At 37.4% G+C, this 26654-nt stretch overlaps 1 protein-coding gene across 1 annotated transcript in view; it reads left to right on the top strand.

Annotated features, from left to right (window-relative positions):
- Positions 1 to 23882, top strand: part of RRM1 (ribonucleotide reductase catalytic subunit M1) — a 37487-nt gene extending 13605 nt beyond the window's left edge. The window contains exons 6-19 of the mRNA XM_020967818.2: positions 567 to 606; positions 871 to 1033; positions 3343 to 3484; positions 5475 to 5558; positions 6516 to 6677; positions 7214 to 7293; positions 9127 to 9328; positions 10979 to 11128; positions 11993 to 12214; positions 14657 to 14733; positions 17249 to 17384; positions 18797 to 18892; positions 22019 to 22207; positions 23120 to 23882. Coding sequence (XP_020823477.1) covers positions 567 to 606; positions 871 to 1033; positions 3343 to 3484; positions 5475 to 5558; positions 6516 to 6677; positions 7214 to 7293; positions 9127 to 9328; positions 10979 to 11128; positions 11993 to 12214; positions 14657 to 14733; positions 17249 to 17384; positions 18797 to 18892; positions 22019 to 22207; positions 23120 to 23305 — 1929 coding nt within the window. The 3' untranslated portion in view covers positions 23306 to 23882. The remainder of the gene's footprint in view (positions 1 to 566; positions 607 to 870; positions 1034 to 3342; positions 3485 to 5474; positions 5559 to 6515; positions 6678 to 7213; positions 7294 to 9126; positions 9329 to 10978; positions 11129 to 11992; positions 12215 to 14656; positions 14734 to 17248; positions 17385 to 18796; positions 18893 to 22018; positions 22208 to 23119) is intronic.
- The last annotated feature ends 2772 nt before the right edge of the window (positions 23883 to 26654 follow it).

The following is a 26654-nucleotide window of genomic DNA, read 5'->3' on the forward strand; positions in this document are numbered from 1 at the left end:
GGAGTCAGAAGGACTCATCTTCCTGAGTTCAGATCTGTCCTCAGACTCTTACTAGCTGTGTGACCCTGGGCAAGTCACTTAACCCTGTTTGCCTCAAGTTCTTCATCTATAAAATGAACTGGAGAAGGAAATGGCAAACCCTTCCAGTATCTTTGCCAAGAAAATCCCGCAAGGGATCATGAAGAGCCAGACAAGACTGAAACGACTAAACAACAACATGTTGTGGAAAAGTCACTTGTAATTTATTTTCCTTTTAAGTAATTGAAGTTTAAAAGAGTTGAAGCTTGCCTTACTGTGAATGTCTTTGTGTGTGGTACAAGGGAAAGAGTGTTGGACTGGGAGCCAGGTAGACCTCAGTTCTAGTCCTGGCTTTGCCACTGACTTTGTTTTGTCACCTTTGGGAGATCACTTTGCATCTCTGGGTCTTAGCTTCCTCTGTAAGAGGTAGATGTTGGTCTAGGACTCTAGGTGATCTCTCAGGTCCCTCCCAGCTACAACATTCTGTGATGCCTACGTTAAATTATAATCTGAATGATTTATGGCGTCTGCTTTGGCTTTTCTTCTAGACCTTAGAACGTTCCTATTTGTTGAAGATCAATGGAAAGGGTAAGAACTAAACATATTCTTGAGTGATTTATCTTTTTGATGTTGCATAATGAACTATGTGCTCTTCAGCTTAAAAGGTCTATTTTCTAAATTCTAAATGTTATTTTTATACTTTAGGTTATATATTTGAACAGTTGCCTTAGCTTTTCATTTTAAGTTTTTCTAATGACACTTTGGTTTTTCTTTTTTGACTTCCACATCTGTTCCAAACTTATTCTGGTGAGTTGTCATATCATAAGAATTGCTTCTCTTTCTTACCTTTAGTGGCTGAACGTCCTCAGCACATGCTAATGAGAGTGTCTGTGGGGATTCACGAAGAGGATATTGATGCTGCTATTGAAACCTACAACCTTCTGTCTGAGAGATGGTTTACTCATGCTTCCCCCACTCTCTTTAATGCAGGCACCAACCGTCCCCAGCTTTCCAGGTATGTTATCTCCCTTTTGACTTTCCTTAATGCTCTGGAAGTCCTCTGTCCTACAGAGACAAACCTTCACCTAAACAAATTGAAATGGTTCTTCATAGCATTTTTCAAAATATGAGCAGTTCAGACAGTTAAAATAAGATTTAGGTCTTGGATTTGTACCTTAAATGTTGGATTAGTGACAGAATATCTGCCTTTATATTGAAGGGAACTCTTAGTTGAGCATTAAATAGCTAGAAGCATTTTTATAGAGTATTGGACTGAAGATTCTGCAGGCCCTCAAAAGAATTAGGTCTGGTCCTCAATGCTGAGGAATTGTTATAGCTGAAGAAAAATATATTACTATTAAGATGTGACTTTTGGCCTAATGTTTCTGTTTCTTGGACAGTTAGGTATTTTATACCTTTTGGTATAAAGGTATTTTATACCTTTTCAAGAGATATGGGTCTGCTCTGCCCATCATATTGTTGACTGTCTTAATGATTTTGTTCAATTACCCTTTGCAAAGGCAGACCAGTTCCTAGGTATTGCAAACAAGCCAGGTTAGTTTGATCTTGCATTCCAAGCATCAGATACAGCCTGTAGGCATAAAGGAAATCAGGGAAGAAGGAGAGAAGAAATTCAAACTACTTTGTCTTCTTTGTGTTCTGTGACTGTTGTGGTGGTGGTTGGGGAAGGAATTAACTGTGATGTAAGTGGCTATGAGTCAGGAACACCTGAGTTCAAATCCTGCCTCTGATGTTTAACCTCTTTGTGCTTCAGGGAGCTCCCTAGACTTGATATGTCAAGTCATAGATAGGCCTTTGTTGATGGAGTGAGTTACAACAAATGGAAATCTTTCACAGTAACAAAATCAAATCAAGAATATTTTGAATTAAGTACTTACTGAGTGCCATTTCAATGCCTAGCACTATGCTAGATGTTGTGGAGAAGAGATATTATGGAGGAATGGTCCCTGAACTGGAAGGAGATCAGTCAGGTCTAGGTTCACGTAGGGCCTGTTTCTTTATAAATGTAGAAGAATAAGTTCCTGCTCCTTTTTTGTTTTTTCTTTACCATCTAGTTGAAGTAACTCTACTTAAGATACAAAAAGGCACAATTAGAATAGGTCCTAAACAGTGAAGTGAGAGGTTTTGAAGGGGAGGGCAGGACTTGATGTGAACCTTGAAGTGTATGTGAAGCTTTGAATGTAGGGAAAGAATGAAGGACATTTTGTGAAGAGATGGGTGGGAAGGAGGGCAAAGAGTAGGAAGTAGGCAGAAGCCCTGAAGTATGATTGATCATGGTATATTCAGGAGAGAGGAAGAATCCTGGCCTGACTTGATGCAGGTGGGGGAATAGTTGGAAATAAGTCTAGGAAGAGAGTAGGTGGCTAGATTTAAGGAGAGTCGTGAAAACCAGAAGAGGATCTTGGGGGTGATGCAATAGGTATCATTTGCTCCTTGAACAGATAAAAGAGCATGTGAACATTCATTTTAGAAATATTAGTGTAGGGATATTGTGCAGAAATGGGTTGGTTATGGAGACAATATTGTGTAGTACAAAGGACACTGAATTACCTTATTGTTTGTCTTTCATTTTCAAAGATGAATGACATCCCAATGTTGGGGTAAAATAGTAGATGATGGGTTGATGTCTTGACTTGTGTGTGAATTGGATTTAAGTAAGGCAGAGCTGGGCAGAGTTGTCAGCCTCACTCTTTCTTCCAGAGTCATTGAAGTCCAGCAGCAGGATAAAAGTCAAGGCGAATGGCTATGGTCCTGAATAACTGGGTGACTGGAACATTCCTCAGTCTCTTTGACCTTCAATTTCTTCATCTGTAGAATGATGATAATACTATGCCAGATTGTTGTTGGGAAAGTGCTTTTTATTAATGCCTTAGAGTTGTGAGTTATTATTAGATTGACAATTTGTGGGGTTTTTTGTCAACTAATGAGCAGAAGGTATTGGTACCTCAATTAGTCGGTAGTAGTAAATGGGGAATGGCAGGATGACAAAAATGTCACATGACAATTTCTGGATTTATCTTTCAGCCTTTGTCATACTAGTAAGTTCAGGGCTTAGGGTAGATAAAATCAGATTTGAAAATTTAAAAAAATTTTAATTTTTAAAATTTATTATTATTTTAATTTATTTTTTATTTTTATTTTTATTTTATTTTATTTTTTTAATTTTGAAAAATTTAAAATTTTTTATTGTTTTTACTCTCATACTTAATAAACATTATGGTCTTCTGAGAATACAGGTACACTCTGTCATTCTACTTTGTCTTATCTCAGCATTATTACTTTTACATGTTTGCTTTCTTGTAGTTGCTTCCTTCTGAGTATGAAAGATGATAGTATTGAAGGCATTTATGACACATTAAAGCAGTGTGCACTGATTTCCAAGTCAGCTGGTGGCATTGGAGTTGCTGTGAGTTGTATCAGAGCTACTGGAAGTTACATTGCTGGGGTAAGTGTCCAGAGTTTGACTTGAAGAAAAGTATAATTTAGTGAAATTCTGGTGTGTGTAGTATAAACCCGAAATAATGGGGCACTTGACCAAGAATCAAGGGGCCTGGGTCTAGTTTCATCTGTATTATTGACTACTTGTGTGGCTTTGGGCCAGTCCCTTTTCTTTGGAGCTCATTTTCTTCTCTCTAAAATGAGGGAGTTGGCATAGATGACTTGTATGGTTCTTAGAGGCAGTTGGTGGCAAAGTTGATAGAGTGTAGGGCTTGGAGTCAGGAAGGCCTGAGCTCAAATCCAGCCTCAGATACTTAGGGACATCACTTAACTTTTGTTTGCCTCAGTTTTCTCAACTGTAAATTGTGGATAATAGCTTCACCTGCCTTGCAGGGTTATTGTGAGGATCAAATGAGTTATTTGTAAAAAATACTTAGCACAGTGCCTGTCACATAGTAGGCACTTTGTAAATGTTTTATTTCCTTCACCTTCCCTCCCCTTCTAGCTTTGACATCCTGTAATATATTTTATAATGAAATTTGGATAAAGTGGTACCCATCATTATATTGGTTCTCAACACAGTTGAGAGTCGTTCTTGAAAAATTTTCTACATGTTCAGTACTAGTGTTTCATCTAGCCTTTTTTAAAAATGCCAACTTAGTTGGAACTGATGCCAATTTCAAACCTTAGTTCTGTGAACTGCAAGGAAAGATACGTTTAGCTCTGAGTTGTGAGAAAGAATGTTTCGTTTTTCATCATTAGTCAACTCTTCACCAACTGGTGGTGCAGTGGATGGAGCGCTGGGCCTCAAGTCAGAAAGACCTGAGTTCAAATGTGGCCTCAGACATTTACTAGCTGTGTGACCCTGGATGAGTCACTTCACTGTTGTTTGCCTCAATTTCCTCATCTACCTCCTAGGTTAGTGTGAGAATCAGGCGAGATAATATTTGTTTTTTAAAAAAAAGTGCTTAGTTCAGTGCCTGGCAAAATAGTGGGCATTATAAATTCTTGTTACTTTTTTCCCCCCTTACACTCCCCCCACCAGAAAAGAGAAAGGTCTCAGTACCAACTTTTACACATGGGTAGACTCCTGTAAATGACAGCAGTGGGGTAAGAAATGCTTTTCTTAGCCACCTTTAGAATCAAAGGTAAACTAGAAATACGTTTTATGTTACTTGTTCTGGGGAAATCATTGTGCCATGTTTTGGTAAGTGCTGTATGACATGATGATTTTATATAATGTAAGAGTCGAGCTGTTTACATACTCATCTTTTTTACTCTTTTCAGCATTGCCTTGTGGCAGAGTGGCCAGGTTAATTGGTGAGGCTCCCCCTAATCCATGGATTCAGCCAAAGGATACTTAAATTTCTCTGATCTGTCTTTTTCTCTTAGAACCAGTTCATTCATAGAATCATAAAATTTTGGAGCTGGAAGAGAGAGATCTTTAGAAGTGATCTGTTTTAACTCTCTAATTTTACAAATGAAAAAATTGAAGTCCATAGAGAGGAAGTGACTTGCCCAAGCTACAGAATCTATGATTTGCTTATTCAGGTATTTTTTGAGCATTCAGTGGTATCTTTATATTTCAAATAAGAAAATGTAAAAAAAAGAAAAAACACCCCCCACTTGTTTCTTTAGCATGCTACTTTTTCTACGGTAGCCAAGATTCTCATGTAAAGCAGTTTTATATCAAGAGCTTTATGTAGAATTAAAGTTAACCTTATTTGGTTTTGGGGCTCTTTTGATATAAAATTTGAATGTTGCACTATGAAAAAGGTGTCGTGGAGTCATATTCTACCTTTCTTTGCTTTACTTATGCTGAGCAACTTTTCAAGGAAGTGTTAAGAGATAGAAGAAAGTTGAAACTTGATGAATTAGTATTCAGGAACTGGAACCTAATTTGGTTTCTGCTGGAGTCATTTGTTTTGTTTGGCCATCTTGCTCTTTCCTCTACCCCACTGACAATTAAGCTGAGCATTTTTGTTTGTTTCTTTCAGACAAATGGCAATTCTAATGGGCTTGTTCCGATGCTTAGAGTGTACAACAATACAGCTCGTTATGTGGATCAAGGGGGTAACAAGGTATTCTATTTTCTTCAGAGTGTGAGAATCAAAATTAAAGGTCAACATCTGCTTTCAGTGAGGCAACTTACTTGTGTGCAGTTTCTTATTGTTAAGCCCTTTATGTTTCAGTTTATTTTTGCAAAGAGCTTTATAAAATAATAGCTGATAATCTTCATGTCTTTTTAAGTCTTGGCACTTTTTATAAAGTCTTTTATAAAGTTTAAAAAATCATTGTCAAAAAAAATCATTGTCATTTTATGAAAGGGGACACTGAAGTATAGGGAAGTTGAGGGAACCAGTCGATATATAAAGTTAATACTTGTGTGTATATTCTGATTTGGTCTCCTGACCCACACTATCCCTTATGAGTGTTTTGTATAATAATCACTTTTGCTATATTGTCTAGTGATGAACTAGGTCCCTTCTGATTTGCTATTTTCAATTCGTAAAGAACTCGGCGTCACAGGTTTCCTTTTTGTCCTCCCTTCTTCTAAAAGGAACAACTTTTATGATTAGAGATAAGGAAGTAAATCCCTTCCCTGAACTTTATATATTCATTTGGTGACATTGAAAGGAGAAAAAAAAACTGATCTAGGAATTATCTAGGTCTTATTGCTGGCTTCATCTCTAAGGATTAGAATTGTATCTTGCTCTCTGTGATGTCCATTCTTTTACCTATCTAGGTGTAAATTCAAAGCATATGATTGATTAATTGCATGCCTGGTCTGATACGTTATTGAAATTTGGCTGCCCCATGGAAGAGCAAGCCATTTGACTACCCTGCTCAGTTTCCTCATATGTCAAATGAGAACAGTCCCTTCTTTGCCTATCTCATAATATTTTGTAGTGAGAAACAAATGAGATGCAATGAATGTGAAAATGCTTTGGAAAATAAAAATTCTTCTACAGTTTTAAGGGATTGTTACCTTTGGATTATTCTACTAGTTCTTAAAACAGTAATGATTTACCTTTCAGCGGCCAGGGGCATTTGCCATCTACTTGGAACCATGGCACTTAGACATTTTTGAATTTCTTGATCTGAAGAAGAACACTGGGAAGGAAGAGCAGCGAGCCAGGGATCTTTTTTTTGCCCTCTGGATCCCAGATCTCTTTATGAAACGGGTAGAGAACAATCAGGTGAGTACTTGATACCAGATGTGGAGGTCAAGTAAGTGAATGACATGATTTAGCAAATTTCTGTCTTCTCTTGTTTTGTCTAGTGCTTGTTCAGTGCTTACCTCCATGTGGCTCCATGTAGGATATTGGACAAAGCAAGTTAGAAAATGTTGTATCAACCTTTTAGAGGTTTATTATCTAAAATAGATGATATGTGACATAAATAAAAAGAATTTTAAAGAAGGAACAGTATAGAAAAGACTGAGTCAGTGATAAAGAATTATTGTGGGGAAGCTAGGTGGCGCAGTGGATAGAGCACCGGCCCTGGATTCAGGAGGACCTGAGTTCAAATGTGACCTCACACGCATAACACTTAGTAAGCTGTGTGGCCCTGGGCAAGTCACTTAACCCCATTGCCCTAGCCAGCGTAGCGCGCCCCCCCCCCCAAATTATTGCCATAGCCCAAATGAAAGGACTTCCTATCCCATGCATTAGGACTTGTGAGATGAAGTAGGTAACTGACATTCCCTTACAGGAGTTTTTTTTTTCTCTTGTAGGACTGGTCTCTGATGTGTCCTAATGAGTGTCCTGGTCTGGATGATGTTTGGGGAGAAGAATTTGAGAAGTTATATGAAAGGTATGATAAAAGGAAAAAATAAAATGTTCTTTAACCACGTCTTTTTCCCTAGCACAGTGTCTTGTATATAGTAGCAGCTTAATAAATGTTGATTTACTGATAATTATGGCCTAGAATAGCTAAATTTCTGTAACATGTAAGGGAAGGCATGTAATTAATTGCTACATTACTAAGCACCTTGAATTTTTTTCTCAGACATGATAAAATAGTGCTTTATTTTGTATTTCTGTGATGTAACTATGACATAAAACTGTATTTTCCTGCTGTGTTTTTATGTTATCCCCTTCTAGACTGTAAGTACTTTAACAGTAGAGACTATCTGTTAAATAGGCAGGTGAATGTTTATTACACTGGCCTAGATATAAATGGACATTCAGCCTTTGTCGTGGGTACCCCCATCCCATTCTTTGTGTCTCTGGAAGCTTTTGTTAAATGTTTTGTTTTTATTTTTAAATTAAAAACAAGGTTTTTATTTTGCTCTGTCAGGTAATGAATTCTGGAAAATGTCTATTGTGTCACCAATGGAGAATGCTTAGAGATCAGGCTTACTGTTGAAAGGTTAACAGTAGGAGTAAATTTAATTTAACTGTATTAGACAGTTTGAATACATTGAACTCTGTGTGCTGCCTACTGTGCTCTGTTAGTGTTCACATGTCAAGAATGGGGTAACATTAAAGGGATACTGACCAGCTAGGTGGTGTAGTGGATAGAGTGCTGGGCCTGAAGTCAGGAAGACTGTGACCCTGGGTAACTTTACCCTGTTTGCCTCAGTTTCCTCATCTATAAAGTGAGTTGGAGAAGGAAATAGCAAACTGTTCCAGTGTCTTTGCCAAGATAACTCCAAATGGGGTCATGAAGAATCAGACATGACTGAAATGACTGAACAACAACAATAACAAGACCGGTACTGAAAAGATCTATCTGTTGACAGGAAAGAACCTAATTTTTTTTTCCTGGGATTTTTTTCTGATTCTACTTTTTTACTTGGCCTCCACAATTGGTACCTCACATTACAGGGGTCATTACACCTTCTGTATTGCCTAGTTGTTACTGCCAATATTTTACCAAATTTCTCTTATTTTTAGAAACTCAATGCTGTTTTGATTATAGTAAGGGAAAGGAAGAGTCAGTATGGAGTATGGTTAGATGGTTACTTTTGGAGTCAAGAAGACCTGGATTCTTATTCTGCCTCTGATGTATACTAGCTATGTGGCAGTGATCAAGTCACTTAATTTTTCAGTGTGCCAAGTGACTTTCAAAGACTAAGTTATAGATAAATTGCTAATTTGCACAGGCAGAGGGAGTTTTTACAACACAAATTCCTTATATCAATGAATTCACAGATCTAGAATACAAAAAGGAAGGGGGCAGTGGAGACATCCCTGCTGAACCTAGTATCAGCTGGGGCAGTAGTAGAGAGATTAAGAAAGTGGGGATATTGGCAAGTGAAGGTCATATAATAGAGTAGAAACAAAAGGAAACTTGGAAACCCCATGTGTTTGAGAGCTTTGAAAGCTAGTTCCTTCCATCTTTGTCTGCACAGGTTTTTTTTTTTTTAATTTTGGAGGCAGTGGGGGTTAATGACTTGCCCAGGGTTACACAGCTAGCTAGTAAGTGTCTGAGGCCAGATTTCAACTCAGGTCCTCCTGACTTCAGGACCAGTGCTCTATCTACTTCGCCACCTAACTGCCCCCATGTCTTCACAGTTCTTAAAGTAGACCTCTGTAATAGAATTGATTATTTAGAATAGTCTTTCTTTCCTCTAACTTGGTCCACATTGTCTTTAATAAAATTTTAGAACACTCAGGGTAACATCTTGTCTTTGCCTTTCAGTTATGAGAAGCAAGGTCGTGTTCGTAAAGTTGTAAAAGCACAGCAGCTGTGGTATGCCATCATTGAGTCTCAGACGGAGACAGGGACCCCTTACATGCTCTACAAAGACAGCTGTAATCGGAAAAGCAATCAGCAGAACCTGGGAACCATCAAATGCAGCAATTTGTGCACAGAGATAGTAGAGTATACTAGTAAAGATGAGGTGAGTGTAAGAGCATAACCCACTTCAGTGTACAGTGTACAGGTCTTCTCCTGAAGGATGGGAAGAGTGTTCAGCATTTTCTTATAAGTGGCAGAGCACTGTTGTAGGTATAGAAAGGTTGAAAAAATGTAGGAGGCATAGTCCTTACCATAACTTAGTGATCTTTAAGCTTTTTTGTGTACAATGCTGACAAGATTGCTGGCGCGACACATTGATGTCTTCAGCTCACATATGTACTTAGTCTAGTGAGGGACAATCATTTATGTAATGGAAGACTTCATGGCAAAAGGGGAGCAAGAGCAGGGTTGTAATTTCAAGCACAGATCTGGACTGAACATAGTGAAACGGGAAGTAAAGCAATGTGATCTTGAGAAGGGATTGTGTTTCTTGGGCTTCAGTTTCTTTCTTTGTAAAATGAGGCATTTTACTAGATTATTTGATTTCTATCATTGTTTTATTTATAGAGGGAGAAAAGCTCATGAAGTTTCAGAGATTGGAGGGGATGAGTTGTAAACTTGGGGATACTAAATCAGCTTGCTTGGCGAAACCTTGACTGAGGAAGGAGAATGAATAAAATGGGGCCTGATGAGGTGGGGAAGGGGATAAGCCCATAACTTAACATTTAGGAATGCCAGGTTTGAGTGACATCAAAATGAAGCAATGTGGGAGTTGGTTCTTATTGAAGAATGTTAGTTTGGAGGGAGGAGAGATTGGAGATAGGAGGCTAGCAAGGCAGCTGCTTGCAAATGTCTACTTCTAAAATACTTGTTTATTTTTTGTTTTTATATTACCTTCATTTCCATGTCCTTGTTCCTTCCCTGATCCAGTGAAGCCATTCCTTTATAACACAGGATCAGAAAGAAAAAGGAAGAAATGGTAACCAGAAGGCAGAGAAATACATTTTCTCAACTCTTTTCTAGGCCCAAGTTTAGTTACTATAACAGCATCACATTAATTTTTTTTGTGTGTGTATGCTTGCATTTACATTGTTGTTTTCCTGGTTGTGGTGACTCCACTCTGCATCATTATATATGTCTTCCCATGCTGTTCTTGAATTCTTTGTGGTCATCTTTTCTTATAGTACAATTGTACTCCATTGCTTTTATGTACCACTAAACCATGTATTTAACCATGCTGCTATCAATTTTTCCTTGTGTATGGAACACTTTTCTTTCTATCTTTGAGCACCTTGAGGGGAAGGTGCCTTGCTATGGACTCCCTGGGTCAAAGAAGATGGACATTTTAGTTGCTTTGTTAGTGTAATTCCAAACTGCTTTCCAAAATGGTTGGAACAGTACTTTGCCACCAGCAATATATTGGTGTTTCTGTTTTCCTAACCCTTCTAACACTGACTTCCCATATTCTATTATTTTTCCAGCAATTATCCACTTGTGAAATACCTAGATACTATACTTAGTGAGAAATAGAGGAGAGGGCAGATCCTAAATTTCTAGAAACCGGAAAGATGATAGAAGAAAATTGGCATGAGTAAGAGAAGAAGTGGGATATACTATGGGTAAAAAAGAAAGATGTTGAAGCTAAGATTATAATCTGGAGATGTGAGCATAATGTCCATTGACAGTTCTGAGGAAATTGAGGCTGTGTATTTAACCTCAGTGGTATCTAACTTGTAATCACTTTGTATTCTAGGTTGCAGTCTGTAACTTGGCTTCTTTGGCCCTAAATATGTTTGTCACATTGGAGCACACATATGACTTCCAGAAACTGGCCGAGGTTACCAAAGTCATTGTTCGCAATTTAAATAAGATTATTGACATCAATTATTACCCAGTCCCAGAGGTATGATTAGTTAGCTTTTTTTAATTTAACGTTAGTAAGTGCTAGAGTCCAGGGACAAAGAAATTGCTATTTCCATGAGCAAATAGTTATTAGAGCCCATGTATTTTGTTGTAAGCACATTTGATAAACTAATTTTTGTAATATGGGCTGCCCCAAAAGATATGTGTAAGGATTCTCTTGACTGTTTTTTGGTGACCTGTTGCTATCAGAAGTATTTATATCCAATACTATTTTGCGAAAGCAATGTTCTTTGACTTTGTAAAGTTTTTTTGTTCTTTGTTTCACTGTTACTATATTGTGAAATTAACTTCATGCCTTATTGGAAAAACAACTGATCCTGTAGATGGTGGCAAGTAACTATTTGAAAGAAGTTATTACTGTATTTTAGCATGTACTACTTGGGAAAGGTTATTGGTTGACTATCTTTTCAGTTTCTGTTGAGAAAGGACAATATCGTGTGAGTGATAAAGACTAGAAATAGCTAACTGACCACCCTTGTTAAGGCTTTGTTCATCTATAATGTGAAGAAAACTTATTGAACACACTTGGATTACTGAAGATTTTGGTATATAGGGACAGTGTGTGTCAGGCAGCATGCATTTGTAAAGTATTGGACTCAGAGTTAGGAGATGGGAGTTCCTGGCTCTGATATTTTCTGACTGTGGGCAAATTGCTTGATCTCTCTGAGCCTTAGTTTCTTTTGTAAAGTGGGGGGAGGGGTAACAATTTTTGCACTAAATGCTACCTCACAGGGTTGTTGTGAGGAAAGAACTTTGTAAGTTATAAAGCACCATGGAAATGCAAATTATCATTTGAATAGTCATGTTTTTCCTTTTCTTCCTTTTTTTATGAACTGATGCTAAGGCAAGTTTATCAAATAAACGTCATCGCCCCATTGGTATTGGAGTGCAGGGTCTAGCTGATGCTTTTATCCTGATGAGATATCCTTTTGAGAGTCCAGAAGCCCAGTTACTAAATAAACAGATCTTCGAAACCATTTATTATGGAGCCTTGGAAGCCAGCTGTGATTTGGCCAACGAGTATGGCCCATATGAAACATATGAAGGCTCCCCAGTCAGCAAAGGAGTAAGTAAATGGATGAAACATTTATTGGTATGCACTTGTACCCTCTAGATTTGAGATGATTTGTCTAAACTCTCTGCTTGTACTTAGAATGGGATAGTCATTTCTGCAACAGTGAAAATTACTGCTTTAAGTGACTATGGCCGTTACCCATGTTATCTGAAATGTGGTTCCTTCCCACATAAATAACTTTAGTATAATTCAGTTTATAGATTCTTAGACTTGGAAGGAACCTTAAAGGTCATGTACTCTAACCTTTACTTGAAATGTAAATCTCTTCTGCCACATTCTGAATAAGTAGTGATTTGGCCTTTACTTGAAGTCTTCCAGTATTGGAGAATTTTATGTTTTTCTAGGCAACCAAATCTATTTTAACACCTCTAAACACCTTCCCCCCCACATTGATCACCATCTGCCTTTGTGGAACTTCAACCATTTGGTCCTGGTTCTGCTTTCTAGAGCTAAACAAAACAAGTGTAATCCTTGACAGCCCTTCAAATACTGTAAAATATTGATCCCTCCAGGATAAATGTTCCTATTTCTTCAACTAGTCCTTGTATCACATGATTTTGAGATTCTTTTTGGGTCTTATTTTCCCCATCTTTAAAGTAAGGAGGTAAATAGAATGACTTTTTAAAAAATTTTTATTAATTTATTTTGATTTTTTCAACAATCACTTCCATATGTTTTTGAGTTGAAAATTTTTCTCCCCCTTCCTCCCCCCTACCCTCCCCAAGACGGCACACAATCTGATATAGGCTTTACATTTACATATCCATTAAACATTTTCACATTAGTGAAGTTGTAAGTAAAAATTAAAACCAATAGGAGGAACCATCAGAAAAATGAAACAAAACTCAACAGAAGGTAAAAATAAGTGATAGTGATTCTACTTCCATAGTTCTTTCTTTGGATGTGGATAGCATTTTCCATCCTGAGGCCTCTGGAGATGTCTTAGATCCTTGTAGTGCTGAGAAGCGTTCAGTTTAACAATATTAGTCATCGTATAACGTGGCTGTTATTGTGTAGAAAGTCCTCTTGGTTCTGCTCAGTTCACTCAGCATCAGACCATATATGTCTTTCCAGGTTTTTCTGAAGTCAGCCTGTTCATCATTTCTTATAGCACAGTAGTATTCCATTACATTCATATACCACAACTTGCTCAGCCATTCCCCAATTGATGGGCATCCTCTCAATTTCCAATTCTTTGCCACCACAAAAAGAGCTGCTATGAATATTTTTGTACACATGGGTCCTTTTCCCATTTGTTTGATCTCTTTGGGATATAGCCCTAGAAGTGTAGAATGACTTTTAAAATACCTTTCTAGCTCTGTGATTCTACAATATTCAGGTGTGATTTCCTATATCAGGAATCATTTTTTATTTTTGAAGATTTGAGGGTACATACCTTTATTTTTAAAAATATTTATTGCAAACTTGCCTTTGGTAGAAATGTTCTCAGGCTGCAAAATTATCACTGGTCCTTGTCATCTGTCTTGGATTTGTTTAAGTTTGTCATCCCATTTGAAGTGTGGCTCTAAGAACTCATGACTGCTGTAGAGGATATCTTACCAGAGTGGAGTACAGTAGGTTTATAACTCTTGATATTATGCTTCTGTTACTTCAACCTAAGATTGCTTTGAATTTTTTGAGTAACGCTGCTGACTCATATTAAGTTTGCGATCTCTCCAAACTTCTAGAACTTTTTTATGTGACCTACTTTCTAGTCATGTCTCACTCATAGAAAGATAGATATAATATTAGTATTAATGTATCCTAACATATTAATGTGTACCAATATGTTAACATAACATATAAGATGTTATGTATTATAATTTTGTTATATATAATACATATATATACACAGCTACACATATATTAAAAATAATAATCTGTTTTCTAACTGGAAACAGGACATGTTAATTATAAATTGATTATATTAAGCAAATCTGAAGCAGGATTAAGTTGGCACTATTGGGTTTTAATACATTCTAAACAGGCATGTTTATACAGAATCTATATAGAGCAGTGCCTAGATGATATCACATTCCTGGCCATTTAGGAATTTAAACATTTTATGGTATACATACCTTTCATATAAGAGACTTTGAATACCAAGTATAGATCATTTTCAAGATAGCTAGCTTTGACTTGTGGTTTTGAATTTGGTCTTGATTTTGATTTAGGGGTTTTTTTTAAATTTTTCTTTGTTTATCAATTTAAATTGATTTCTGTGGAGAAGGATCAGTAAAGGTGATGGGAGAGCAGAGTCTTTTTCCAGCCTTCCTGGTTTGGACCTGTTCAATATTTGGCAATGAGGAAGACTTGGTAGGACAGTTGCAGAATTCTTTTCCAGAACTCTGATGGAACTTTTTTGTTTGTTTTAACTTAATTTTGAACTAGTTTTGGGTGGTTTGTGGTAAATTTGAGTTGTTTCTTCTTCAGATTCTTCAGTATGATATGTGGAATGTTACTCCTACAGACCTGTGGGACTGGAAATTTCTCAAGGAAAAGATTGCAAAGTGAGTAAATGTGTTAGCAGGTTGTTTTTTTTTTTTTCAAGGATCCTGTTTCTCAGATTAGTTCCAAAGTAGTTACTTTTAGTTATTCATTCGTATCACCAAGTGCTGAGTTTTCCCTTCAACTACTAAAATTGTTTGTAGCTTAGCCATGTTGGGCATATAGATGGAGTTTGCTCGAATGCACAGAAATAAGTTAAGAATTGCTAAGGAAGATTTTGGTAGGCAGTCTTTGGTAAATTTTGACTAGGGAAAAAATCCCAACAAATTAGGGCTTTGTAGATTTGCAGATGAGGAGTCTTTTAAGACTTATGGGCAAGATGATTTCCTGAGTAAGGAATGGAACCTAGATTTAGATTTTTTAAAATTTTCTTTTATAAGTGCTTTATACCCTGAAGACATGAAGACAAGTATTTTAGTCAGTATTGCCTAGAGGTCGTCTCCAAAATCCTTAATGTATACAATAAGAAGTAGCTGGAGGATGTTTGTTTTATTAATATTAATGTAAAAGCGGTATCATTTGAATAGAGTTCTGAATTTGGAGTCATATTTTTGTTCATATCCATCTTTGACACTAGCTGTATGACCCTAGGTAAGTCTCATGTTTATGTGCCCTGAGACTTAACTACTCAGTCATAGATAGAATGTAATCTGCAATAATGGAGAGAGTTGCCTATCACTGACAAATAACAAATCCTTTGTATTTTCATGTAAAATTAGTAGAAACAGTACAGTTCTTAGCAAACTCCTTTTCTGGGTGTTTACAACTGGAAAAGGAGTTGGGCTAATACTGCAGGGATAGACTGCTGCATTGGCATACACAAAATATTTTTAAAAGCCCAAGAAAAGCCTCTAGAACATTGGATATATCCTCTGTAGAAGAACTGATAGAAAATTATAGCCAAGAATTGCATAGAATGAGAGGTCGTCGTGGTGGTGTGATCAATAATGGTGGAGGCAGCACTTACTAATAGTAGGGAATGCGTAGAAATATGCACATGCGCACACACACACACACACACACACATATACATATAGGTATATAGATAGATACATACATATTACCTTTTAAAAGCACTTTTATGTATGTTATCTTACTTGGTCCTTAGAAAAGTCCCCAAATGAATTAATGTATGTAAAGTGCTTTGCAAAGCTTAAAAGTGTATGTAAATGATAGCTATTATTACTAAAAACCTCTGAGATAATTATTATTAGTATGTGACACTCATAGTATTTTATGATTTTGAAAGCCTTTTATTTATATTAGTTATTTAACCTTTACAAAAAGACTAAGGTAAGAGTTTTGGATGTTTTCCTTGTTTTGCATATGAGGTAACTGAGGCTGAGCGAGATTAACTTGCCTAGGGCCATAGCAGGCTATCTAATACGTGGTGTCTCCATTTTACAGATTAACAGACTGAGGTGGGGGAATGAGGAATCATTTTTTTGCTTGAAGTTGCAGAGTTACTGCCATCCAGGTCAAAAACCTCTGTGTGTTATAATTAGACATGAATCAGAATCATCAGGGTGCAGAGTAGTATAGTAAATGCTGTGTAAATCCATGGGTATAAAACATGGGGACTTGGTAGGCTCCTTTTCATTTAGGAACTTAGAGGCTTAATGGGGAAAGATAGTTTTCAAAGTAGTTTCACATCTGTTATCACATTTGGTTTTTACCTGTGAGGTTGTGAGAATAGGTAGTATCTCCCCTTTACCATTGAAGTTATGACTTGTCGTAGTCAGTTTTCCATCCAGAGTGCCATACTACTCATCTGAAGAACTGCTTCATGTAGGAGGTGTCCCTATGGATACTTTCAGGGGAGAGAAGGAAAAAGCTTGATGAGATTTCTCTGAAAGATGATGCTTTATTTGCAATACCTTTGTACTGTCGTGCATAAATTATTATTGGGTATTCACTTTGAACATTACCCACTGTTAGCCTCTCTGGTGATTTCACGGTCTGGAGAAGTTGTAACCGTTATACTCCTTATAGGGGTCCTTATAGGAATCCATAGTTGAAGAGAAAATTGTGATAGTCAAAACATATTTTGAATCAGATTTTTTCTTATATAGAGAATGGTGATAAAAATGCTTAGTGTTAAGAAATATGTACGTGTTAGGTATATGGTATAAGTTTGTCAAATATATACATATTTATACCCTAAAATAGGTTGAATTTCATGAAATAGACAAATATGTATTGAGTACCTGTTATTTGCAAGGCAATATTAAGCAGGCAGTGTCCTCTGGGTCCCAAAATGTGGGTGGCATAGGCCAGGGTATATTGGGTGTAGGTTAGGGAATGTTGGGTACTGCTACCACAGAGACACCAACAGTGTAATTGTTATAGATATTCACTCTTAGCAGTGAAGCCTCTATTACCTCTATAATGAATCAAGCCACCCCCCTACCTGTTCGTTACAGTTGCTTTCCATTTCAGTAGCTTACATTCCAGTGATTTTGGCAGATTTTAGCTCTGTAGGTAATACCACATTAATTTGCTTTTTTTACCCCTTAGGTATGGCATCAGAAACAGTTTACTGCTTGCCCCAATGCCAACTGCCTCTACTGCTCAGATTTTAGGGAATAATGAGTCCATTGAACCTTACACCAGCAACATTTATACTCGAAGAGTCCTGTCGGGAGAATTTCAGGTGAGGAAATTGCAGACTTGGAAAATATCTTTTAAGGACTGGGACAGCTAATTTGCTTTACTGCTCAGTTAATTTTAAGTATGTACTTATTTCTACTTTGGCTTCTTGAAGCTATGTTGATGACACCTAAATGATATTCGAATAAGAGATATAGGTTGGAGAACAGACTAATCTCTCTGTAAGTTCTCGTAGTTCTCATGGTATCATGTACTTTGACTTTAGCTACTTCTTGATTCTTTGTAGACATCAATCAACAATCATTTATTAAGTTTGCTGTTTGCAAGGTGCTGGAACTATAAATGCAAAGAATGGAACAATCCTTGATTGCAAGGAACTTACATTCTAACCATGTTGGTTAAGAATCTGTGATGCCTTCTTGTGTGACCTTAAACAAGTCACTTCTCTTTGGGCCTTAATTTCTTCAACATTAAAATGAAGGGGTTAAATAAGATGACTTTTAAAAAGCCTTTCCATTTCTTGCGTATTATGATTTTATGGTATTTGAATGTGAAATCCCATTATCTGGAATTTGATTTATTGAAGTTTTGGAGAATTTACTTCAATTTTTTTCTTAATTATCAATTGTTCTTTTGCTATGTTTTTAATGACACCATCAGTGGAAATGCACCCAGACTGCAACATAGTCACTGGCCCTTCTCACTCTTAAATACTTAGACTCTGAAACTGTATATACAGTTCAAGTGTTATAGATGGGAGCTTTGGACTTTATTTAAATTCTTATTTGCCTCACAGCCTGCTTTTAAACAATTGTTTAATAACCTCATTGCCTGGGGCTCTGAACATGTAAATTTGTATTCCTATGTTTTTGTGGTTGCTTTCTTATTTTTCTCTTATTTAAAAAATATTTGTATTGATATCTTATGTTTTGCCATCATTAGAATTTCTCCCAGTATTTCTCCCTCTGCTCCCTCCTAGAGAGCCATCTCATATAATAAATAATATTTTTTAAAGAAAGAAGAGTAAGAGTAGGAAAAAATCTGCAAAACCAATCAATATTTTGAAAAAGCCTGAAACTGGGGCAGCTAGATGGCGCAGTGGATAGAACACTGGCTCCATGAGGACCTGAATTCAAATCTGGCCTCAGACACATAACACTCACTAACTGTGTGACCCTGGGCAAGTCACTTAACCCTGATTGCCTCACCAAAAAAGAAAGAAAGAAAAAGCCTGAAACTACATGCAATATTCTACATCCAAGGACCTCACACCTCTGCAAAAGGATGAGGTGCAGCTCTCTTATTTCTTCTTTGGGGCTTGCTTGTTCTTTGTAATTTTCTAGCAGTCACTTTTGAGTATTCAATTATTATTTAACAATGCATTGTAATTTATTATATTGAGTTGAACATTACTGAGTATTCTTTATTTTATATCTTATTTACCATTTTTCTCAGATCGTGAATCCACATTTGCTGAAAGATCTGACAGAACGAGGCCTATGGAATGAAGAGATGAAAAACCAGATCATTGCATGTAACGGCTCTATACAGGTACAAAATAAGAGTGAAGTGTGTCATATTAACTTTGCTGTCCCTTTGTCCCCTGCTCAAAGGACCATATTTATCCTAGAGCATAATAATGGGTAGGATTTATTATAGGGCACGTTTCTATGCAAGTCTCTGTCATTTCCTAGCACTAGGAAATTCCTAGACAGTATAATGCATGGGCCAAACATTCCTTGTCTTTCAGTTATTTGTTCAGTGATAAGGACTTGAAGTTAAGAGAGCAAACATAAGGTCAGGAGTGACTAAAGTCAATAAACCTGTAATTATGATCCCTTAGGCCAGGAGTTCTTAACCTTTACATGTCATGGACCCCTTTGGTAATCTGATCGGTCCTATGGGTCCCTTTTCAGATCATTTATTTAAAATTCGTAATGGAAGGAAATGGGGCTGATAACACTTAAAGGCCCTGTGAGATAAGCAGTACAAGAATGAGTAAATATGAATTCCCCAGCATCATTGCTGCCCTTCAGAAGCGTGACCCCATAGTTATCCATTATAACAACTCACTACCCTCTCCACTTGAAACCTTTGTTCCTTGGTCCTCCTGCTGCCTCCACCCTTCTTATTTTGACCTTGAGTCCCTCCTGCTATTTGCCTTTTCATTCCTATTCCTGAGCCTCAGTGGGCAGCTCCCAGGTCCTTTCTGATGCCTGCTACATGGTCCTTTGTTTTTGAATCCCCTATTGCAGCTGTTCCATATTTGTCTTCTAGCTCCCAGCTCCACAATCTCTCTCTCAGTATTTATCCTTGTCAGTTTATCTTGAGCTCACTCATCCTTGCTGAACCTCTTTAACTCTCTCAGAACTTTGTTTTCCCTTATCCTGGCTTCCTTTCAGTCTGAGAGGACTCTCTTTTTCCTTGCCAAGGATCACTCTATAATTTATGTCCTTGATCCCTCTCCCTTTTTCCTTGGGGAGTCTGCTGAATTGATTTTCTCTCACTCGCTTTTCCTCTATAAATTCCCTTCTCCCTGTTTCTTCCTTCTGCTTCTCTCCCTCTGTTTTTCTCTCTCTCTTTCTCTTTCCCCCCTCCCTCTCTCTTCCTTCAAATCTTTTTTCTTCAAATTGTTAGTCCTATATCTTTCTTTTTCTTTACTGCTAAACTCCTGAAAAGGGTAGTTCATATTCAGCACCTTTCCTTGTTACTTAATCACTTCTGAATTCCTTGCAGCTTGTCTTCTGTTCTAAACACACTGTTGAAACTTTTCTTCAAAGTCTCTAGTGACTCCTTAATTAAGGCAGCATGGCATAATGGAAAGAATTCAGTACTAGAAAGTCAGGAGAAATCTGGGCATGAATCTAACTTCAGATACCTCCTGATTGTGTTGACTATGGGTGACTGTGGCAGGAATTTATGAGAATAGGAAACTCTTAAAAACATTCAAAAGATTTCCCCACATTATCAAGCATTAATTTTTTCTTAACTATTCCCCCTTGTCCCCCAGGGGGGATAAAAAACAAAAACTCTTGTAACAAATAATGGTCAAGCAAAACAAATTCTCATATTGGCCATATCTGTCTCTGCATAACAGCCCATTAATTCTCTGTTGGAAGGTAGATATGTTCTTCATCATCATTTTGCTAGGATCATAATTGATCATTGTGTTGCTCAGAGTTCTTTAGTCTTTTAAAATTGTTCCCTTTCACAATGTTGATTTTATAGTATAAATTGTTCTGGTTTTACTCAATTGTGCTGCTTTCTGCTTTGTTGCTGCTTCAGTCTGCATCAGTCTATACAAGTCTTCCCAGTTTTCTTTGGAACAATCTCTTCATTTCTTATAGTACTATAAATTCTATTACATTTTGGTACCATAATTTGTTCAGCCATTCCCTAATTGATTGGCATCCCTCGAGTTTCCAGTTCTTTGTTGTTACAAAAAAACTGCTATAAATTTTCTTGTACATATAGGACCTTTTCTTTGGTCTCTTTGGGGTAGTGGTCAAGATAATGTTGTTGAGTCAGAGGGGATGCACAGTTTAATGACTTTTCTGGCATAGTTCTGAATTGCTTTCCAGTATGGCTAGCAACCAAGAGAAGAAAGAGCATCCAGACAGAGGGGATAATTAGCTCACAGTAATTGCAGAATGACTGAGTTTTAGTATTTGAGAGATCATTGGCAAACTTTTGAGAAATAAGTTTCAGTTGAAATGTGGGGTTGTAAACTGAGTAGGTAGTAAGGAAATGGAGGCAGTGAGTATAAATGACTCTTTAGGAAGTTTGTTAGTGAAAGCAGGAAAGAAATGATAATTTGAGTATATTTGAATGTATTTCGGAAGGAGCCAGAGATAGGGAGAGATAGGAGAACAGAAAAAGGATTGGAGAATGATCTTTGGGACAAACTTCTGGAGGGAATGGATCAAAGGTATAAGTAAGGATTAGCTTTGGCAAAAGGGGACTTTTCTTCAGAGATTATAGCAGAGGAGCAAAGTGAAAATTTGGTTCAATGCCTTTGTATGGTTGTTACTTGCTCTAAGCCATCAGCATGCCTAAGACACATCATGTTTCCCTAGAGAAGCCTGTCCTTCTTGGGCTTTTATTTTAAATCCATAGTATTCTTGTTATGTATTTGATAGGTGTTAGGTGGCTTGCTCATCTACAAGCAGTAGAATTCAAAAGTTTGGTATTGAGCAAGACATTCAGTCTAGGACTTAATTTTCTGGCCAGTATTTTCTGCTTATGGTGTTTTTCCCTCCACCACTTCTCCCACCCCCCCTTCCCTTTCCCAACCCTTCATTCTTAAGTTAAAAAAAAAAGCTTGATATAAATGTCATTTATATATAAATGTTAAAAAAGCTTTTTATAAATGTCATTTTTAATTCACTGTGACTTCTTGCTGACTATCCTCCCCCCTCTTCCCTAAATCTCTCTTGTAACAAATAAATGCAGTCAAGCAAAACAAATTTACACATTGACCATGTTTGGAAATAGATGCTTTATTGTATCAAGAGACAGAAGGTAAGCTTCATCATCAGTCCTCTGAAGTCACCATTGATAACAACATTGGTCAGAGTTCTAAAGTCTTTTAGAGTTTATTTTTCTTTATATCATTGTAGTTTATGTTGTCTTCTTCAAGATTGAGAGAAAATGAGTTTGCTCTTTTCCTTCTTACAGAATATCCCTGAAATTCCTGAAGACCTGAAGCAGCTCTATAAGACTGTGTGGGAAATCTCACAGAAAACTGTTATCAAGATGGCGGCTGATAGAGGAGCGTTCATTGATCAGAGTCAGTCTTTGAATATCCACATTGCTGAGCCTAACTATGGCAAACTCACCAGCATGCACTTCTATGGTTGGAAGCAGGTTAGTGAAGGGCTATAAAGAAGACTTAGCACGTCATTGCAGTAAAACTGGTGTACTGGTGGTTCTGAAAGATATTGCTTATATCCATGCCTTTGCAGTCATGGATCTTTACTGTATCCTCAATAAAATTCAAACGACTTTGCTTGGCATTCTAAGCCACCTCTACCTTTCCAGCCTTGGCTCATAGTATGAACTTCTTGGACTTCTCATGTGAACCTAATTGCCCTTAATATGTGTTCTGTTTTCCTACCTTTTTGTTCTTGCTGTTCCCTATACCTGTAATGTCCTTTCACCCATTTTGTCTGTGAATTCTTAACCATCCTTAAAATCATAAATACACATCATCCTCCAAGAAACTTTTCCTGGTTTCTCCATACTAACACCTTTTCCCTTAAGTCATCACACACCACTTTCTTTGCTTATCTTTCTGACACTTATCATTGGTTTAGTGATTAGAATACTGGGTTGTGGGGTCAGAAAAATTTGGATTCAAATCCCACTTCAGATACTGAATAACTGTGTGACGCATGGACAAGCCCCATGACCTTGTCTTTAAAGAAGGGATAGTAATACCTGTAGCATCTACCTCATGGGATAGTTCTGAGGTTCAAATGAGATATATACAATTTTCAAAATGTATATAAATGTCAGTCATCGTTATCAGCATTATTATCATGTGTTATAGTTATCTGTGTATGTGTCTTATACCACTGCTTGATTAGTGCATTTTAAAGATGTAAAGCACATTTATCAATTGTGGAAGTTTCGAGGACACCTTTTTTATGCCATCAAAACAAGTAAATTAAAGTGGGATTTTGAGAGCCAAGTATATGAGGCAGTCACATTAGATTTGGTCTTTTAAATATTCTGATGAGCAGACTCTTATTAATAGTTATAATGTTCTCCTTATAGGGCCTAAAGACTGGCATGTATTATTTGAGGACAAGACCAGCAGCTAACCCCATTCAGTTCACTCTGAATAAGGAAAAACTGAAAGAGAAGGAGAAGGTGTTGAAGGATGAAGAAAAGGAGAGGAACACAGCAGCCATGGTTTGCTCTTTAGAGAACAGAGATGAGTGCCTGATGTGTGGATCCTGAGAAGGAAGAATCAGAAGAGGAGGCCAGCACTTCTTTGGAAGCCACACTGTCTCTTTGGGCATAGATAGATGTAGTAAATTTGCTTGAAGAGGTGAGGCTTTGCTGGACTTTAGTGCAAGGAAACAATGCACATCAAGTACTATTTCAGTGCAGGATGAAAATGTTTTTCTGCTGGTGTCTTGGGAGTGAAGAAGTCATCTTGGACTCAGTGGATGAGCAGGAGAGAAAACATGAGCATAGGAGACTCAGTCACTTCCCTGGGCCTTATGCTGACTGAGTGTCCTCTGCAGACTGTCATCTTACCAGCTAAGGTCTCTTTTTAGGCTGGTATTGTTGCCACTAGAGGTAAAAGCAGATTGCTGGCTCATGAGAATTGCTGGTACACTTGTCCCCACCAGGCAGCTTGGGTTTCTCTGCCTTATCAGTATTTAGCACTAAACCACCCAGAAATGGCTCTTCCCAAGATGTTTTGGATCTTATCCCTCTTCTGATTTGTTCCGGGATTCTCATGTGGAAACAGGGCTGACCTATAGGTCAATCTGAAATAAAGGTGCACACTTTCCTCTTAAAAGATTAATGATTGTGTCTTGACTAATTTTGTTAGTAGTTTTCATCTCAAATGACTTCTCACATTTGGTCATCACATTGTCACAGCTTTCCCTTGTATAGCAGAAAGAATATAGGTGCCCAATATGGAAGTCATTGATTCTATTCATGACTTCGTCACGATATGATTGTAATTTTCTCGTCTTGAGGAGTGGGGTAGGGATTAGATGATCTCTAAGATCTTTTCTAGCCCTAAAATTCTTTGCAAACCTACAAGCAAAGTACTCAAGAACTGTGAGGATGGAATTGATAAAAATGACAACATTCATGTCTCTTGTGTACACATACAGTATCATTTTCCTGTTCCCAGGTGTAGGACAAAGCTCGTAGCTTTGTTTGTTGACCTAAGCTAGAAGTCACCCAACACATGGAACTGGGAGAATGCAGCAACTACTGAAAAAGGATTTCTGCCTCTTGGTTCCTAATAAACCCCAGTACCTAAATGTTGTCTTTCCCCATGATTGGCAATGTTTTCTCACTCAAATTTTCCTCAAGCACGTTGTCTAGATTTTTCATTTGCCTCCTATCAGACCATATCAGTATCAGGTCCCATCAGTAGTGGAAGGGATTACCCCAGGGATCTGTGCTTGGTTCTGTGCTGTGTAACATTTTTACTAATGACTTAGATAAAGATGCTTATCAAATTGGCAGATGACAGGACCCTGGGAGGGACAGATAGCTGACAGACTAGAGGATGGGTCAGTATTTCAAAAGATCTTTACCATCAAGAGCATTCTTTTGAACCTGATAGGATGAAATTCAATAAGCATCAATGTAAAGTCTTATATTTGTGTACAAAAAATCAGCTTTACAAGTACAAGGTGGAGAAGGCATAACTAGATAGTACTTGTTCTGAAAACTGTTTGGGGGGTGGTGGACCACTGGAGGGGAATAGGAACCATAATTATTTTGCAACATTTTGATGAACCAACATCCTAGAAATCTCTCCAGTCACTTGGTGGCCTAATATTAGAAAGTCCCCAAACTCCTATGCAAGGACATGGTAGAGCAGATGGTCTCATCTACTGTGGTCACAACTACTTCCTTTTCTTGGATAAGAGATCATGAAAGTTTGTCTATAAAAATACTTCTTTCACAATTATGTAAGTACTTGGTCTCTTCCCCTTGTCTCCTGACCTTGAATGGGAAATGTTTTCTTTTTTCCATAATTATCCTGCCCCTTGCATTCCAAATACTTCCCATTTCTCCTTTGTCTGATCTCCTCTACCCATCTCCTGTGAAATGCTTTACTTTTCTATCCTAAGTTGCTGCAGAATGTTGCTAATTGTCTGTGTACTCCAAGTGGGCCTTAAAGGTAAATAAAAATCAAATCTGTACCCTTGAAAATGAGTCTGCTGTCAGTGAGCAGGTTCCTTAGCACACTGAAACACCTGCATTCAGTTTGGCCTCCTATCATTGACCTACAGTCATCGGTTCCCCACTGATGGATATGCCTCTCCCAAAATTTTGAGAGAATTCATGGACACTGCAAACTTAGTATGTCAGTGGTGTGGTGTGGCAGCCAAAAAAGTTAATGTAATCATGGGCTGCATACAGAGTGTCATACCTTTTAAGAATAAGGAGATGATAGGCCTGTTGTACTCTGCCCACAGCAGACCTTATCTTAGTTCTATGTTCAGTTCAGGGCTCCATACTCATAGAAGGACATTAGTAATCTGGAGAAGGGCAAACACGATGATGTGTCCATATCATGTGGATTGATTGAAGCAAGTGGGAGTTGCTTTCTTCCTTAAAAAGCCTTTAATTGGTCCTGCCCTCCTTTCAAATTCTTCTATACTTTGCTTCTCTTTCATTACCAATGCCCAGAAAAAAACTTTACACCGGTGGGTGTATGTGTATGCTTAAAATTATTTTTCAAGTGACATTTGCTTTTTTCCCTTCTACCTTCCTCCCCCATTGAAAAACAAAAAAACAAAACAAAACAACCTTTGTAACAAAAATTCAGTCTTTTGACTTCTTGAGTTGGCCATGTCTAAAAAATTTTTGTCTCAATCTGTCCTCTTGAGCTTATCACCTCTTGTCAAGAAGTTCATTGTGTTAATCAGACTTCTTAAATCTTACAAAGTTGATTTTCTTAAAATATTGTATAAATTGTTTTCCTGGTTCTGCTCCACGTCACTGTGCGTCAGTGTGTATAGGTCTTTCCAGGTTTCTCTGAAACCATCTCCTTCATCATTTTTCTTTAAAGGTTTAGTCTCAGTTTATTCAATTCCATCCATTGAACAATTACTAAACGTTTGTTATGTACAAAGCGCTGTACCAGGCAATGGACGCAAAAACAAAACTGACTCTTCTTCAAGTTACTTACATTCTAATGGGGACAAATTTATATCTAACTTACATTACAAGTAAGTGTAATGCAGCTAGGTCTCAATTAATGAAAATGATAGATCCCCTGAAGTGGAAGCATTTATCCAAATTTGCAGTATTCAAAGTTATAATTATGTAAAATATGGTAATTTATTACAGCCCAATTGAAATATGTGATGGAAATTTAAATAATGCTACCACTTCAGGGAGGGAATTCTTAGTCGCACCAATCAGGACCTAAAATAAATTGAGGTTAGAGAAGCAATAGCATTTGGAAAGGGTAAGGGGGAGGGAAGGAATCAGGGAAGATTTTGTAGGCTAAGTGCCACCTCCTTCCAGAATGTCATGGCAGCTACAGACATCTTCAGCAGCAGATCATAGAAATAATGACGCACTTAGCAAAGTCAGAAAG

The sequence above is a fragment of the Phascolarctos cinereus genome, unplaced genomic scaffold (assembly GCF_003287225.1).
Source record: "Phascolarctos cinereus isolate Bilbo 61053 unplaced genomic scaffold, phaCin_HiC Scaffold_726;HRSCAF=1367, whole genome shotgun sequence".
Classification (NCBI taxonomy): Eukaryota; Metazoa; Chordata; class Mammalia; order Diprotodontia; family Phascolarctidae; genus Phascolarctos; species Phascolarctos cinereus.